The 18,684-nt window shown below is 49.4% G+C and overlaps 1 protein-coding gene across 2 annotated transcripts in view; it reads left to right on the top strand.

The window, feature by feature from the left end:
• Positions 1-18,684, top strand: part of Slc45a4 (solute carrier family 45 member 4) — a 67,382-nt gene that overhangs the window by 37,437 nt on the left and 11,261 nt on the right. For both annotated transcript variants that reach the window (XM_032916498.1, XM_032916505.1), the window contains exon 2: positions 2,892-3,523. In XM_032916498.1, coding sequence (XP_032772389.1) covers positions 3,280-3,523 — 244 coding nt within the window. In that variant the 5' untranslated portion in view covers positions 2,892-3,279. The remainder of the gene's footprint in view (positions 1-2,891; positions 3,524-18,684) is intronic.

Genomic DNA, 18,684 nt, shown 5'->3' with positions numbered 1-18,684 from the left:
TGTTTAAAACAAAACAAACAAAAACCCCAGCAAACCTCTAGGTGTACCCTTAACCTCAGCACTTGGGAGGCAGACAGGCAGAGTTTGAGGCCAGCCTGGTTTAGAGAGAGAGTTCCAGGATAGCCAGGACTACACAGAAACCCTGTTTTGATAAACAAACAAACAAACAAACAAAACAGAACCTAAATAGACTATATAACAGAGGCCATCTGGGGTTTTAAAAGAAACTTGGCCATACTTGGGTTGGAGTTGATTCATATTTCTCATGCTATGAATAGAACTCAGGTGAAAGCTTCTCCTTCTACTTTTGGGTTCCAAGAATATCAGGTTGTACTCACTTGCTGGCTCAGGCTCAGACATCTTATAGAAACCCTTAGAAGAGCATTGCTTGGGGCTGATGGCTGGGCGCTGCAAAAGGCTACAGTGTGCTGGGAGTGTCCCTGGCCAGTAGGTCCCCTGTTCCATTGTGACTGGAATGATTTGCACAACTGTGTATCAGAGGTTAATTTTTGTCTGAATTTGCTTTTGTTTTCTTTGTGGCAAGGCCTTATGTAGTCCGAGCTTGCTATGTAACCAAGGACAACCTTGAACTCCTGTCTTCCTGCCTCCACCCTGCAAAAAGCTGACACTACGGGCTGGACAGGTGGCTCAGTGGTTAAGAGCACTGACTGCTCTTCCAGAGGAAAAAAGAAGCTGATACTACAGCCATGCACCACCACGCTTGGGTTCAGAGTTACTGCCTCATTTTGCTGCAGTGACTCTGGAGCCAAGTCTTAGCACGGCATTTCAGGCGCACAGTGTCTGAGGGTTGAGCCGCAGTGGGTCACTGCCACTGAGCAGAGCGGCAGGGTTTAGTGTTTGTAGTTATGCATTTAGGACTGCTTGCAAAGTAATCGCCATTGTCCTGCCCAACACCAGCTCATCTGTTTCTGTTTCTCAAACTTCATGGACTCATGTCCTGAAAATGTCCCTGTCAGCAAGGGCCCTGTTTTGACATAAGACTGGCAGGTTGACATGAATAGAGGCCATGGTGGTTTCTCTTGACAATGATGGGACAAAAGTTGAGGTCAAGTGCAGCAAAGCGGGACTTAGGGTGAGTTTTCCACTGCTTATCAGCATGTGTTGGAAGTGACTCCTGATACAATTTTGGAAACTTTATAAGTGGGTAAATGGTGTTTTGTTTTATTTTCAATTGTGTGTATTGAGTATCTATGTAGGGTTATGTGCATATGAGTGCCAGTGTCCTCAGAGGTAAGAGGTGTTGAATCCCCTGAAGTTATAGGAAGTTGTAATGTGCCCAACAGAGTTGCTGTGAACCGAGCTTGGGTTCTGTGGCAGGAAGGCCTTTTAACTGCTGAGCGGTTTCTCTCTCTCTCCAGTCCAGGACTAAGGCTTATGTGGTGGGGGGATAGGTGAGTGTGAGATGGGGACAGAGAATCGTGTGTAGCTGAGACTTCTGAGTCTCTGGTTCTGGGGTGGGGTGGGGTGGCCCTGAGGGCTGGGTTCTAGTTGCAGCCAAAGAACAAAGTGAGTGGGAGTGGGTGGGAAGAGCTGGAAGCCATGCTTTGGGAAACCTTCCCATGTGGGTTGTCCTGAGCCTTCCCTGAGGCTGTCCCAAGCTTTCTGCCCATCCTAGAAGGGGAGGAGGGGCTAGCTAGGACTCACTCTAACTAATACTAGAAATACTTTATCCAAAGCAGTCATCAAGAAATGTTTGGTAAGCTGTTAGCCTACAGACCCAACTTCATATCCAGTGGGAATTCAGCCCCCCTCCCCCCTTTCAGCCCTTTAATAGAACCTAGCATGTAGAGGTCCACCTCTCAAAGAGTTGCCGTGGTGCATGTGTGTGTACCTATACTGGTTTGAATCAAGGCAGACCTGGAACTCGAGATGCTCTCCTGCCTCTGCCTCCCTGGTGCTGTCTAACATCTGTGTGCCACCATATCGCTATCTGGAGCCTTTCTAAGAGGACGTGCCCGGTTATCGCTAAGAAGTGACACATTGCTATTGTGTATGTCTAAGTAGAGATAAGCTGGTCACAGAAACGGGAATGGAACAGACTTCAAGACTGGGTTCTTGTGTTCCAAAGCCCCTGGTAATACCACACTTAGGCAGGGTGTCTCTAAACTGCTAGAAGTCAACAGTTTGGCATGCGTGTACAGGATTCTTTTAATTTTCATTTGATTATCTCTGTGTTTTCTGATCTAGACAGGTCAAGGACTACTTCCCAAGCTGCTGCTGAAGACCCATGCTGAGACCCAGCCTCAGCATATTTTTGAACTTGCCTGTTAGGCAGTGGGGCTGGTATCCCTGCTCTGTCTAGCTTGCTTCCTCTTAAAAAAAATTTTATTTAAGTACATTGGTGTTTGGATGTCTGTGTGTGGGTGTGGGCCCAGGAACTGAAGTTACAGATACTTGTGAGAGTTGCCATGTAGGTGCTAGGGTTTGAACTTGGGTCCTGGAAGAGCAGCCAGTTCTCTTAACCACTGAGCCGACTCTCCAGCCCTCCTCTTGTACCTTTTATTGCACATTTGCAGGCAATGTCTCATGCATCCTTTTGTGCATATGTCAGTTGCTCTCCAAGCTTTCCTTTCTTCCTTTGTACTCTTTTCATGATATTGGTGGGCCACGAAGGGTACCACTTGATGCCTCTGTCAACAGGAATATCGACTGACACAGAGGTATCAGTGTATTAGTGGTAGCTAGAGAGTGGGCATTATTTTTCCTGCTCACTTCTCTTCTGATTGCACTTTCTAAAGCGACACCAGGTGTAATTCTCCTGAGCCTGGTTTTGAGTGTTGCTGATGATAAGCAGGCTCCGGGGGTTAAGGGGCAGGCATGGTGGGCTAAGAGACCACCCCTGACTTCAGCTTGTCTTTGCTCTCTTGCAGATCCTCTAGCCGCTCGATGGGGAGTCACAGAAGACCGCCTGTGTGTGTCAGATCCCCACCTCTCTGTAGCAAGAGAAGTGACTACAGCGCCTTCACAGTCATGATGATGAAACTGGTATTAACTGAGTGGCCCTTATGGATTTTTAACTCTAACTCACAGTGAGCCAGCAAGCCATATGTTTACACTTCAACCAAAAACCCTTCTGTGTTGCTGCACTTCTTGTGTGAGAAGTTGAGACGCCTGTTGGTGCAGAGTGGAATACAAGAGTTACTTGCCGTGGAATGTACCTGCAGCAGAGCGAGAAGACGTCTTAGTTTATCATTGGAGAGAGATGATAGTATTATTTATATAGGTAGAATAAATATATATATATATATTTTGGTGGTAATGAAAATGGCTCCGCAGAATGCCGACTCGGAATCTATGCAAGTACAAGAGCTGCCTGTGCCCCTGCCAGATCCTCAGAAACCCAGAGACCCAGCGGCCGAGACCCAAGAGGAAACCACAAGTGAGGCGTCCATAGACAGAATCCCCACACGCCTATGGGTCATGCATGGGGCAGTGATGTTTGGCAGGGAATTTTGTTACGCCATGGAGACAGCACTGGTTACACCTATACTGTTACAGATAGGTAAGTCAGCGCGGAGGGCCTGGCAACTGCTGAGCGTGCACGGTCCTGGGGAGCACTGCCGTGGGCCCTTGTCTTCTGTGCTTGACCTCTGTGACAGTTTTCTCCTGTTAACCTGTTTCAGGGACTTGTTCCTTTAGTTTGGACATTGTGTTGCAGGTCCGTGGCTAGGCACTTGAGAAAACTGGGCCTGACCATGATGGACATACTGGCTGTGGAGGCCACTGCCTGTACTCCCATGGCCAGCCACCCTGTGTCACACTGGAATTTCTCACCTACAGAATGAGGCCAAATGCAATTCACCCCAAAGGTTGTGCAACCTCCCCGGTTGCCATTAGAGCAGGTTTGTCCCCAAAGTTTGTCAGTGTCTTTAGTTTTCTCTGTAGGCACAAGAAGTCTTAAAAACTTAACTCTTCAGCCCTGAAGCTTCTAAGTGAACTGATCTAGAAGCATCAGCTTTGTTCTAGATGTTCATGGAATCAGGATTAATATTGTAAAACTCTGTCTACTTTGGTGGTTTTTGCAGTATTTTTTGCCAGAAAATGACTGCGTCCTTCCTTTCCTGATGAGAGCTAACTAACCCTGGTGTGCTGACGTCAGTCACTCAGCGTGTGATTGCTCTCTCCCCTGTGAGATCATCACCACTTCTTCCTCAGCACACAGGATTCTGTGGGAGCAGGCTTCCTGACACTGGCTCATTGCCATACACACTGCTCTGTGGCCCGAGTTAGGAAAGCAACTAGCATGGGTCTCATTCTGGGGTTCCACTATGAATTCTGGCAAACTTTTCTTTGGGAATTAGACCTTAATCTTTACCCTGAGCTTCCAAAACCAGTTCTCAGAAGGCCTGGAGGTGGCCAGAGGGCTTATGGGCAGGTGTGCTGGGGACTCTGCTGGAGGTGAGCAGGCATTGAGCTTGACCATGAGCAGCTGCTCCCTTGTTCTAGCTGTCATCATGCTGCTTCTCATCCCTTACGGGGCCTGCCATGTGAATCATTGGGACAGACAGGACAGCACATCTGTACTTGGGTGCCTCAGCCTCAGAGAGGCAGGGGTGATTAACCTGAGGCCCCACCACACCCCTAGCCATTTTGGAGGTGTCCCGAGGGAAAGAAACCGACCATCTTGAGGATTAAAGCCAGGGCCAGAGGAGAGCAGGGTCCTGCTGTGGTCACAGGAGACAACTTGTCTAGTGAGAGTGGTGTCAAGCTTACTTAGTATTTGTTCTGTCCTGTCAGAACCTCCTGAGAACTGGCTTCCATCCAGGTCTTGTAGCAAATCTGGAGCCAGAATGGCCTTCGTGTTGGCCTACCTCTTATGTCATGGCAACAGTGATGTGATCGACAGCCCCAAGCTTCTGCAACCCAGGATTCACAGCTGCTCGGAATCTACATACTTCATGGCTTATACTGTCTCCATGTGACCTTTGGCACTTTTTATTGTTTGGTTTTAAATATTTATTACACGAGGTTGTATGATTTTAGTTAATAAAGGATAATAAATAGTTTACCATGTATACCTCCCAAGAAGCAGGGATTATGTATAGGCTGAAGCACCGGTCTCTAAGACCCCCATCTTACTAGAAGTTGCTGTGGCTCCTTAGAGAGATCCACATGACAGGGAAGGGCTCCGACCAAGAGCCAGCAAGGCCAGCTCTTAAGAGCTAAGAGCTTGTAAGAAACCAGTCCTGCCAGTGTTTGGTGGGAAGTTTGGTGATAGACCTTTTTCCATCTGAGCTTTGCCATGACCACAGCCTTGGCCAAGACGTGCAGCGCAGCTTGAGTCACTACTGAGCTGAGCTTAGGTTCCTGACCCACAGGAATCATGAGATGACAGATGCTGTGTGTGGGCTCTTGGTGTTCTGTCTGAAGCTCTATGGCTTCCCTGTTTCTAAACCCTTCATGATTTAGAACAGTTTTTTTGTTTGTTTGTTTGTTTGTTTCTTTTTTTTTTGAGTCAGGATTTCTCTGTGTAGCCCTGGTTGTCCTGGAACTCACTCTGTAGAACTCAGAGATCCACCTGCTTCTGCCTCCCCAGTACTGGGATTGAAGCCATGGTATTGAATATACCACTGCCCTGCTGTATATTCCTCTTTCTAAAAGGTGTCAAGCTGCTTTAAAATTTTCAGTTACATTGATTGATTTGACTGACTGACTGAGAGTTGTGGGTCTGCACTTGATCAGAGGACAACTTTCAGGAATCCGTTCTCTCCCACTGTGTGTGGGTCCTTGGAATTGAACTCAGGTCATCATGTTTTGCAACAGTTGCCTTTACCTACTGAGCCATGTTACTGACCCTCCAGTCATTTCAAAGGAAAGGTGTTTTATTGACAAGTATCTCCTCATAAAATATGCCTATGCTTTGTGGAAGTCTGCCCTTTCTTTTTCAAATGTTCAATTTCCCATAGATCACTTCCTGTCTGGAGGACAGCAAGCAGAAGCTAATGAGCAGAGTATTAGCTCAGATTCTGGCCTCTGAAGTCAGTGTGCCTGGTGGGCTCAGTCCAGGGGTAGCCAATCAAAGGAGAATATGCTGGGTTGCCCTTGGCAGTTCCTGAGGGCAGTGCCCTTGAGTTGTCCTGTGAGTATATCCCTCTCAGCAAGTTGTCTTTCTTGTTAAAATGTTACTGGTGAAGCTGATCAGTGAGCCTCCTTGTTGGGTGCAGAAAGGTCAATGTCCATGGAGAGGAAGTTGCTTCTGCCTGCTGCTTACCAACTTCTTTCTGGCTGTCACCAGCCATGTGGCAGCCCGCTGCCCTATTCCCCCGTGATGTCACAGCCTGTACTCCCTGTGCGTTTTACCACGGTACAGCTGCTTACATTGTTTGTTGACACAGGGCTGGCTGGGGCTCATGAAGGGACCCTTAAGACCTGACTATCATGGAGAGGCTAGTGTCCTCTCAGGGGCTGCCTCAGTATCCTCTGCCCTTGATAATGATAATGTCTGGTCATTCTGAGCCCGAGCACACCAGGGGTTTTCCGCATGGTGGTCCCCACTAAAGAGTTGGAATAGAGGAGACTCCAGAAGCTTGGGCTGAACAGGAGGAGGTGCGGCCAGCCAGCCACCCTTCCGCCCGCCTGTGATGAATCACAGCGTTTTCCTTTATGAAAGCAGCTCAAGGCCCCTTCTGGGTTCTATGTCATTTCCATTCTCTGCTCAAATGGCTCACAGGCTTTTGTGCCTGTGTGGTGGTGGTATTGGAAGGCACCATGTCCCACAGCCAAAGCTGACTCCTTGGAAAGCCTTGGCCCTCTTTGATTCAGTGCTGGCAGGTTTATTTCTATACCAACATCTCTTTTGAAAACAGTCACTAAGTTTACATGTCTAGAATGCTCACATTGAGTCTGGCCATGTGAGACCTGAGTGGCTGCTCCTCCCTTACTTGGGCTCCCACAGAGGCCTGGGGCACCTTCGATTTGCACAGCTGCCGGGAAAGTGAAGCTGTAAGCAAGAACACCTGGGTAAGGGCAAGGGCTGTAACTGAGCTCCCAGACTCCAGGGTCCAGGAGAAAAATCAGAGTCGGTATCACCATGTTACATAGCTTGAGATGCGACGGACCAAGAGACTTCTTTTTCTCACAAGATCCCAGACTGTCCTCTGTTTCCCACCATGCAGGAATGTTCAGAGTACTTAGTTCTTCTTACTGTTGGTACTTAGAACCTTTTATTTAGAGACAGGCTCTCCCTCTGTACACCAGCTTGGCCATCACTCTGAATCCTCCCCACCAGACTCCCCAAGTGTTGGGATTACAGCTCTGTAACACCATACCTGCTTCTTAGTGCAATTTGTATGTATGTGGAGTTAGGCATTGAACCTAGGGCCTGCTGCATGGTTGGCACATGCTTTGCCACTTGTCTCAATTTTAACCTTTTACTTTTATTTGTTTGTTTGTTTGTTTGTTTGAGACAGAGACAGGGTCTCTCTCTGTGTTCCTCTGGCTATTCTCAAACTTGCTATGCAGACCAGGCTGGCTTCAAACTCACAGACCAGGCTGGCTGCCTCTGCCTCCCAGGTGGTAGAGTTAAAGGTGCTCACCACCAAACCTGGCTAGATGTTTGTTTGTTTGTTTGTTTGTTTGTTTGTTTGTTTGTTTGTTCTGCTTGTTTCAAGACAGACTCACAGTCTCCCAGGCTGCCCTTGAACTCCCTCTATAGCCCAGGCAGGTTTTGAATTCGTAACCTTTCTGCTTCTGACTCCAAGTAACTGGAATTATAGGCCTGGCTACCACACATGTTGCACCTCAGCTCCTTTTTTATTCCTGGTCAGCTCTTTGACCCAGCTTGAGCTCCCTGAAGGCCAGTAAACCTGGCAGGGAAGCCCTGTCTCTGGGAAGGAGCCCTAGGGTAGAGGTGCCATTGTGTTGCTGGGGGGCTGTTGCTGAATCCCCTGAATCTGGGAAGGAGTCCTTGATGTACAGAACGTGACTAGATTGCTATGATGGGCAAGAATGGAGCTGGTGTGACAGGGACCTGACTGACTACGAATGGGACAGGGCATTTGCATACAAGGGACAGCTCAGAGAACCCTGACCCCAGAGAACTCCTGGTAATAGGCATGACCCAGTGCCGTCCACCTGCCTTTGTAAGTCCCATCTCATAGGATGTTTCTGGTCAATTTTCAGTGCCGTCTTCTGGGTGGAATGATATTTTTAACCCATTCAGAACCCCAGCGTTCTATACTCCCAAGACATTGAAATCTCTCCATTCTTATCCCCCTTTCCCCTGAGGGTCACATACTAGGCACCCGAATTCGTGCCTTATCATTGTTCCCAATGTGGATGTAGGTTTTGTTCTTGTTTGTCTTTTATGTATTCTTTTCAAGTCACACATTATTTGGTATGTGTGCACTCACGCTCATGCATGTGCACACCACAGTGTGAGTGTCAGGGTTGGAAGACAACTTTGGAGGGTTCAGGTCTCCTTCCATTTTGGGAACCATTTGCATGACCAGTGCTGCTTACTCTCCCAAGTCATCTCACTCAACCTCTTGTGTGTTTGAGAGAGTGTTACCGTGTAGTCTTGGCAGGCAGCCTGCCTCAGTATGTAGACAGTATGTAGGCACATGCTGGCCTGAACTTGCAGTGGTCTTCCTGCTTCTGCCTCCAAGGACAGGGATTACAAGCATGTGCCCCCAACCCCATGTGATGTGAAGCCAGCTGGCTACCAGGCTGCCCCTTCCAGAGAGTCTGAGCAGAGGCAGGGCCCGAAAGATCTACAGAGCACCTCAGGGCAGATCTACACCCCTGCCCTGCCTCTCCACTATGGTTTGTGGTATACCCTGCCATTCATAGATCACTTGACTCTGGCATCTCAAACTCGGGACCAGACGTGAGCATACAGCTGCTTTTGAAAAACAGATTTGGAGACCGACTGCTCAGGAGTTTCTGGGAAGCTTTAGAGAGCCAGCCTAACCTTGCTGGATGTCCTCCTGGGCTGTGTTCTCATGTTACATTCTCCCCTTGAGGAAGGGGTCAGTCTCCTACTACCGTTTATTGTTTCCCTCTTGGCTCAGGAAGTATACTCAAGGGAAAAGGAAAATCAGATAACGGAGAAAAGGGTGCCTTTTGTTGTGGTCTATGGACCTGTCTTGTGAATAACTACTGTGCTAGCATGAGATCCTACCTGCTCCACTTTGGTGAAGACCCCAAGAGCAAACAGTGGGGTCTGAGGATTGGCTGGTGCAAGGGGGAAAGCTGGTTTACTGTCTCCCACATGAGGATAGGGCTGGTCACTTTGTAAACACATTCTTTATGGAAACTCCTGGGGAACAGGTGAGTTTCTAGGATTCACTTGGCTGCAGCTTGAGCCAGCTTCTTCTCCTATGGGAAAAGCTTTAATAATTATCTATATTGGAAGATGAAAACAACCTCTGTGCCCTTCCCTCCCCATTCAAGGGGTTGTGTGAGGAGTGTCCAGGGAGGCTGGGAGCGTGAGCAAGATGCCAATAGGCTAGGCCAGTGGCCTGACGCTGAGTTGTCAGCAGGGTGGTCATCTTCCTGGCTGTGGCTGAGCCCAGCCCTTCTTTGGACCCCAGCCCACGGCCTTCAAAGCTGGCTGCTTTCCTGTGCTTTTTCATGTCCAAGCACACAAACATGGCAAGCCTTTGGTAAAGCTGAGAAGCCATTCCATAGGTGACACCGGAGTGCAATCCATCTCTACAACAGGCGTGTGAGCGCATGTAACTGGGTGGCGACTGTGGGTGTCTCTGTGACCTCTCACAATTGCCAGTACTGTGTTCCCTACCATGGCAGGATCTGCATGCCTTGTCAGTGGTGCCCTCCTGCCACCTGGGTGCTCTGACTTCTCCCAAGGAATTCTTTGTGTGACGACCTTAGGTTTGTTGCCTGCCTTGAATACCCAGGGCTGTGGATGTAATGCAGTGTCAGTATGTATGTATAATGTGCTTGAATGCTGGAGTTAGGCCTCAGAACCCTCACCCTCCATTCCCAAAGAAAGCACTAGCCGGTTTAGAAGGACCATTTGAGCTGTGAACCTTATCCATCCTGGCAAACAAAATGAGCTCCCAGTCTTACCTGTTCTCGAAGGGTAGTAGTACTAGGGGCTGAACCCAGGACCTAGTGTATGTTGGGTAAGCACTCTGTCCACTGAGCTACCCCACCCCAGCTCAACAGACATTCATCTCAAAGCTCTAGTCCTAGAGCTCTGGCTCTTGAAATAGGAAAGAAGAGCCTTACAAGGGTAGCTACCTAGTGTGGCTGTCACACCAGCATGTGCTAACACAGGTGGGCTAGAATGGGTGCTCTAAGTATGAGGGAGCTTGGCCGCAGGGGCCTCACAGTAACTTCCCCAGGACCCTGACTAGCACACCTCAGCCAGTGGCCTGTGATCCCTTGCATGTTTGCAGCATTAAAGTCTAACCTAGGGAATGAGGGAAGTATCACATACACTCAGGCTTCCATGTTATCCCGTGGCCCTTCCCCACAGAGTGCTCTGTATGTACCCTGTGGCAAGGCTGCGGCAGTGTGGGCTGAAGGCGGCACTGAGGAGGCAAATGGCCACTGAGGGGAACCTTGAGGACTTTCTGCTCTGATAGGAGGTGGACACAGCAGGACACACACTGCACAGACAAAGGCAGAGTGGTGGGTGTAGGGAGAGGGAGTAGAGTGGGGCAGTCTGGAAATGTGCTGTGTTGTTGGCTGGTTAAAATAGAGCATACCGGTATATTTCACCAGCAACTTCCCACCCACCCAAGAAAGACCAGAGTCCCCCTGCCACCTCCCCTGGCCTCCCCCACAGACAGTCAGGGCCGTGGTCTCCTGAAGGGCAGCACTGTGCACATGCTTGTGTGTGTGTATGTACATGGTATGCATGTGAAGGGCAGGGCAAGAATCTCCCAAACTGTAGCACAGTGAGTGGGAAGCGGCTTGTGCTGGGTATGGTTTGGGAGGGAAGTCTGGATTTCCTTGCATTTCAGATCATTGTGTTTAACAAACAATGAAGTAGTCACCACAGTCGTTTTTCCCAAGGAACTCTGTACGCTGTTGCTCTTTGTCAGACTCTTACTAAGTGCCTGCCTGTGTGTGCTGGGCAGCGTGCCTGACATGGAAGTGACATGGCAGCTCAAAGCCTGGGCTTGCCTGGACACCTGGGCATGTCACCCGAACAGCTACTGTGGAGAGGAAAGCTTGGAAGTGAGCGTGGCTGCGTGGCCGCAGTTGGGCTGTGGACTTTGCCCTGGATGCCCTCTGCCTGGAGTCTTCCCTGTTGTCTCTCGAAGACAGAATCGGGAACATAGGGATGTGTTGATGGAGGCTTCCTAGCCGAGTACAGGAGGAAGGGTACAGGAGGGACTGTCTCTAAGCAACGCTGAGTGCTCAGTGAGGGGAAGAGAAGGGGAAGGCCACACAGTGACCAGAGCAGTTAGTGTACTAGGAATAGTGCTGGAGGATGCTCTCATTCAGAGCCTGTATGCCTCACAGGGATTTGCTTCAGATACCCGAATGCACCGTGTGTGAGGCTGGAGGTGATGCAAGGTGGATGGAGAAGCACTTGCTGAAGTTATAGTCACTTGTGTTTCAGAACAAAGCAGTAGGATGCACAGCATACACAGTAGGTTAGGATGTACAGCATACATAGTAGGTTAGGGTGCACAGCATACATAGTAGGTTAGGGTGCACAGCATACAGAGTAGGTTGGGATGCACAGCATACATAGTAGGTTGGGATGGACAACATACATAGTAGGTTGGGATGCACAGCATACATAGTAGGTTGGGGTGCATAGCATACATAGTAGGTTGGGGTGCACAGCATACATAGTAGGTTGGGATGCACATCATACACAGTAGGTTGGGATGTACAGCATACACAGTAGGTTGGGATGTACAGCATACATAGTAGGTTGATCCCAACCTACTACAGCATACACAGTAGGTTGGGATGTACAGCATACATAGTAGGTTAGGGTGCACAGCATACACAGTAGGTTAGGGTGCACAGCATACACAGTAGGTTGGGATGCACAGCATACACAGTAGGTTGGGATGCACAGCATACACAGTAGGTTGGGATGTACAGCATACACAGTAGGTTGGGATGTACAGCATACACAGTAGGTTGGGATGTACAGCATACAGAGTAGGTTGGGATGTACAGCATACACAGTAGGTTGGGATGTACAGCATACATAGTAGGTTGGGATGTACAGCATACATAGTAGGTTAGGGTGCACAGCATACACAGTAGGTTGGGATGCACAGCATACACAGTAGGTTGGGATGCACAGCATACACAGTAGGTTGGGATGCACAGCATACATAGTAGGTTGGGTTGGGATGCACAGCATACACAGTAGGTTGGGATGTACAGCATACACAGTAGGTTGGGATGCACAGCATACACAGTAGGTTGGGATGTACAGCATACACAGTAGGTTGGGATGTACAGCATATATAGTAGGTTGGTATGTACAGGATACATAGTAAGTTAGGATGCAGAGCATACACAGAAGGATGGGATGCACAGCATACATAGTAGGTTGGGATGTACAGCATACATAGTAGGTTGGGATGTACAGCATACACAGTAGGTTGGGATGTACAGCATACATAGTAGGTTGGGATGTACAGCATACACAGTAGGTTGGGATGTACAGCATACACAGTAGGTTGGGATGTACAGCATACATAGTAGGTTGGGATGCACAGCATACACAGTAGGTTGGGATGTACAGCATACATAGTAGGTTGGGATGTACAGCATACACAGTAGGTTGGGATGTACAGCATACACAGTAAGTTGGGATGTACAGCATAATAGTAGGTTGGGATGTACAGCATACATAGTAGGTTAATGAAGGCAAAAACCTTCATCAGGTCCTGCAGGACATGGTCATTTAAAACTTTATGATGAAAGTCAGAAATAAGTTAAATGTTAACAAAATGACACAAATATATGTTGAAAAGATAGACCAAGGGTATCAGCAACCCAGAGACCCGTCAAGGCCCACAGGAGGCGCTTGCTCCGTGTGCCAGGGATTAGTACAGCACAGCTAGGGAGTATAGATATGGGGGACAGCATACAGTTGTCATGGAGAAGTGGGCTTTTCAAACAATGTACAGTCAGACTATATGGCAGTAGATAACCTTGAATTCCATTATACCCTGCAACCTGGAAAATCTTAGAACCAATGCTGTTTTTGGACAAAGATTTCATCCATCCATCCATCCATCCATCCATCCATATATATGAGTCCACTGTAGCTGTCTTCAGACACATCAGAAGAGGGCATCAGATCCCATTCCAGGTGGTTGTGAGCCACCATGTGGTTGCTGGGATTTGAACTCAGGACCTCTGGAAGAGAAGTCAGTGCTCTTAACCACTGAGCCATCTCTCCAGTCAGCTGTCTTTATTCTTAAGAGCAGTCAGTATAGAAGGTGCCCACTGGACCACTTGCCCGACTTGTACAGAACCCTGGATTTTTCCCCAATATGGAGGAAAAGGTAACTGTTTAAATTGAAGCTACAGAGTGTATACACATGTAGCATGCAGTTGTGTAAACAGTTATGGATAGACTTGTCTTTGGTGTGAAGTGGCTTGTCTGCTTCCTCTTTTTTTTATTTTTTTTTATTTTACTTTCTGCTGTGCTGTAGAGGAGAGCCACGCTTTGCACATGCTAGGCATGCATTCTGCCCCTGAGCCACGTCCCCAGTGAAGTGTAGGTAAGTTGTAACTTGTAGGCACATCAGAGGAAAGAGCTGCCCTCGGGTTCCACTGCAGGCAGATTACAAAAGGAAAAGCCTAGAGAAACTGAGGGCAGAGGGGATTGACAAGTAGGACTCTATCCAACACTTGGCTGAGCTAAGTCGGGTGCAAAGGAGGAACTCGGGCCTGGGCTTGGGTCTTCCAGCCAAGGCAGCCCTGGCTGCAGGCGTGCTGGCTTGGGCAAATGCAAGCGGCTCGAGCAACAGTCATTATTTGTACTTACTTTCTTGCCACCTCACAGCAGCAGTTTGGGCTCTCTCCTGTGAAGGAGTGACTAAAGCCAGTGCTGTGTTGGGGCGACACTGCTTCAGACCCAGCAGCCGTTGTGGGTTGCACTGCCTCTTCCTCCTGTCATACTTCTCTCTTCTGTGCCCAACTTGGCTGGCTTCCCTACCAGCAGCTTACTTAGGCCTTCCTCATGTGGCCTGGCAGCTCCTTGGGGACCATTTTGGGTTCATTGTCCTTTGCTTGTCCCTTTGTCCAGAATATGGGTGCAGCCTGACTTCCTCACTTGTGTCCTGGTCAGCTGTCATAGCAGTGCAGGGTTCTGGGTTGGAAGTGCTTCAGTAATGGGGGTCATGAATAGGAACAGGTTGTGTGCGTCCTGTTCTGAATGCAAAATCCTGGGAGTGCAGTGTGTCATGACCCGTTCCCAGCAGTGCAGCGCAGGCCAAAAGCAGCTCAGCACTTGACTGGACAGGACAGGCCCAGTCTGGCTTCTGTGTGTGAGACACCTGCATCCCTGGGCAGAGGTGTTACCTGCACAGGAAGTGAGGCAGTGATAAGCCCAGTATTGAAGAGTTTGTTTCACTTTACACACTCATTTTGAGGGTAGCCCCAGGCAGGCCAGATGTACCTTATGCTCAAGAAGGGCAAACAAGAGGGTCACCTGTCTAGGGGTAGTCATGACAAGACAAGAGACTTGAGTCCAGCCTTAGTCTGGCTATGCTGAGGCAGGCATACTGCAGATCTGCTTAGAGAGTTCCCAGTACACAGCCCACCCCCTTCTAGAACTCCTGCCTGGGGGATACAAGGTACTGTTAAAAAGTCTGAGAGCCACTTTGGATGGAGGAATACAGTTAACACCCAGGAGGGTGTGGAGGGAGGCAGAGAAGAGGCACGAAAGCCCATTTTCCACATCCTGTGTGAGGAAATTGAAACTTTGAAAATGAAAGTACTGTCAGGAGTCTGTAGCCAATGAAGAATCAAATCTGAGGTGTCCTTCCAACCCAGGTCACCTTCAACAGAGCACCAGGCCAGGCAGGGGTTCCCAGTGACCATTTATTTGCTTTCTCTATATATGTAGCCTTGTACTCTCCTGGCATTTGACCTTGGGGGACTTGATGAACCCTTGGACACACATGTTTCTGAGCCCCATAAATCACCCCCTAAGTTTGCTACCCTTCTGGTGCCCCACCTCTCCGGACCAGATACCTTTGAGCTTCTCCTGGTACTTGAGCCTTGCCTACCTGTCTGGGCTGCATGTTTCCATAGCTCCTTTCCTCCAACATTCCTTCCTGTCATGTTCTTTGTCTTGTCTTACTAGTCTTGCCTGTCAAGTATTTCATGTACTCTTCACCCCCTAGACACGGAGAAGGAAAGGCTGTCCTTTTGAAGGACAGAAAAAGGTAAGTGGGAATGGAGGCAAAAAGCTAGACTGCTCTTCAGACCTAGGTAAAAGTGCTGTCCTGGCCCTTCCTTCGCCTTCCTGTTAGTCCTCACAATTCAGAGATACCACTGAGGCAGAGATGGACCCTGCACCTGGCCATATTCCTGTGTACACAAATAGATGTCCAGCATGGAGTGGCCTAGGAACACACAAGGAAAACCAGGCTGGATTCCTAAAAGTACCAGAGGCCTGTTCTCCTCATCCCCCATTGCCACTCAGTCTAGCACCTGTGCTTCCTTGCTGGGATCATCAGCCTGCTGATGCCACTTCTTCCCCTGGGTCCTAGTTACTGGTACACCATAAAGACTTTGGAAGCTTGTCTTGAGCTGCTCGCCTCTACCATCTAGCGATCTTTCCTTTGTGCTCAGAACAGCTCAGTGCTACCCTTTCCACAGGACTGTTCCCCACCGGCATCTGGTAGGACATTCCTTCTGCTCTTGGGTGGACTCCTGTCTCAGGCTGCCTTGTCTCTGCTCCCCTGGTGCCAAGCATGACAGTGCACACCTGCTGGGGTGGAGTGGCTCATGTTGGTGGGGCCAGGGGGGAGTGTCTCTGAGTTACTTGTGTCCCTGGGTCCTCAGAAGTGCGTACTTCACCCCATCCTATAAATGAAGGAGAGGCTAAGGTAGTGGGGGTCAGTGCTACCACCAGAGCTGAGGAGGCCTGTCCAACATCCATGCCTGGGTCCCCAGCATGGAACATGTTCCTCCCTGGTGCTGCTGTCTGGCATGTTGAATTTTATCTGGGGAAATGTTGCTGTGTGCATGATTCCTTTCATAGCATATAGTACTGAATTACCTGTACGTGTGCGGGACTCGATTCTGTAGGAAAGTCATACAGTGGCACCCACGTGGGGCTTACTGACTTCCCCTGCTGTAGCCTTCTTTCTCCAGTACTCGGCTCTGAGGCTGAAGTGGGAGGAGGGTGCTCACAGCCCCTGTGCCCGTCCCATCAGGCGCACTGGGGTTTCCAGCCTCTGTGCAGCCGTGATGATGGTGATACAGGGTTCCCTTTTCTCATGGGTTCAGAAACCACCTGGCCTTGCTGGGAACCCTGTGAGGTGATTTGTTTCCTCCGTGCGTCTTACTCCACAGGAAAGAAAGTTCAGGACTCGGCATTGGGCTTGGTGATGGATATTTGTCCCTTAAGAAGTGGCTTTAGCTTTTGAGCTTTCCTAGCCTGCATCCTAGTCTGAGTCAGCGTTGTGGAGCCAGGCCTGTGTGGTACTGCAGTTCAGTGGGCTCGTGGGGATCCGCGCCCCACAGCAAGTGGGCCCCTGAGTCTGTGCTTGCTTGCTTTGGAGAGGCAATTAGAGGGAGTTTTTAAAGGCAAGATTTCATGTGAACTGGCTGTGTAGCCAAGGATGGTATGAACTCCTGATTCTTTCTTCCACCTTCTAAGTACTCGGATGGCAAGTATATTCCGTCTTCCCTGAACCCTTCCTTAGGCTGTGGGTAAGGGAAGCATAGAAGTGACATGTTAGCAGGTCAGTGGCAACCCTTCGTAGCAGTTAGGAGAAACCGCCTGAGCACTGCACTCCCACTCTTTCCTTGTGTCCCTGGCACTGATAACTTCACAGTGTTCCTCCATGCTCTCTGGCCCTGCCCTTAGCTGGAGATGTACGTTCTCCAGTACAGGCCCTCCCTGCCTAGAGGGCCCCAGGGTCTCAGCAGCCCTTGCTGAGGTTCTGGCATGGCTACAAGTAACCATGAGGTGACACCTGGCCGGGCCTGTGGCAGGTAGCCCATTTTCCTCATGCTGTAGCCTTAGCAAGCTTAGCCCTGAAGGGGGTTCCCAGTGAGCTCACTGTCAGATTGCTGAGGTCACTCAAGGATGCTGAGCTTTTCCCACCAAGAACTTCTCACCAGCAAATGTTATCATGGGGTTTTGTCCAGGAGTACAAACCTATCTGGCTTCGCAGGCTTGTCCATTGAGAGAAAGAATGCGTTCTTATTCCCATCCTGGACCTTTTGTTAAATATTTATAGGCCAGTTTCCCAGCCTCCCTCCCCCACAAAACACCAGTTTATCAAAAATGCCCTTGTGAATAGAAACCTCTGCCTGTGACCCAAGTGCTGCAGTGGGCTGTCCCGTGTACACATAGTGACACAGTGAGTATTTCCTGTGAACAGGGAACCTTCCGGGTCCCACCATTGTTGTTCAACCTTTGCCTGGAAAAAAACAAAAATTATTTACTAGGAACGGCTGTTGTGTTTGTTTAGGGCTTTGCTGGGAATCGCTTGGCTGAGGCATCCCAGGGATGTGGGTGCTGGCAGCCAAGTGTTGGGGGTCGCAGCACCGTTTGCTCACCCTGGGCAGCACTGGAGATCTGTGGTAGAGCAGAGTGTTGTTGCCTGGTGAGCGCCTTGACAGCCCTCATACAGGTAGCTGAAATGGCATTTGGTTCCTAGAGGCCAGGGTCTGGAGTCTAAGATGGACTCCTGAGTAGAGTGGGGTGACAAAAGGCATCTATAAGGCCACCACTGGTGCTGTGTCCCCTGTGCTTGTGTCCTTGTCCCCTCTCTTTGGTTTGCACAGTCCTGGGTCTCTGTAGCCAATGCTGCTACCCTTCAGTCCTCCACAGCTGAGCTCACAACTGCCTAGCCCTGTTTTCTATTCCAGTAGGATTCTGGACTCTTCCAGCACAGTGCTGTACCTGGTACATCACCAGGCCCACTAGCAATCCGTCACCATCCTGTGACTGCTAGCACCATGTGGAGGTCTCACCCAGGTCCATACCTTTTCCAGGAAGTGGGGTGCTGTTGTGCCTGGTCAGTGTCCTGTCACAGGTACTGCAGAACACAGCAGTGTCAGCTAAGTGGCCAACTGTGACATTCCTAATGAATACAGCAAAAGCTGGCAGGACTAGAGGCTGAAGTGTGGGGCTTCACATTGTAGCTCACATTCCTACGTCAGCATTGATAAGGTGGCTGCCTGTATGGAGGGTGCAGACCTAACGGTGCCAGAGGCACAGCAGTTCAACCTCTGCAAGGGTCCTGGTTGATTGTTTCACCCTGACACAAGCTAGAGTCATCTGGGAAGAGGAACCTTAGTTGAGAAAACGCCTCCATTAAACTGACCTGTAGACAAGTTTTCTGATTCATGATTGGCATGACTCAGACCATTATGGGGACAGTCACCCTACTTAGCCTGTACTACATTGTAAAAGCAGCAGGGTGGACAAGCCAGTAAGCTCCCATCTCCAGATTCCTTCCTGTGTGCCTGCTGCGAGTCCCACAGCGATGGACTGTGACCTGAGAAGTGAATAAACGC

Source organism: Rattus rattus, chromosome 1, assembly GCF_011064425.1.
Source record: "Rattus rattus isolate New Zealand chromosome 1, Rrattus_CSIRO_v1, whole genome shotgun sequence".
Classification (NCBI taxonomy): domain Eukaryota; kingdom Metazoa; phylum Chordata; class Mammalia; order Rodentia; family Muridae; genus Rattus; species Rattus rattus.
This window is presented reverse-complemented; position numbering and strand designations above follow the sequence as displayed.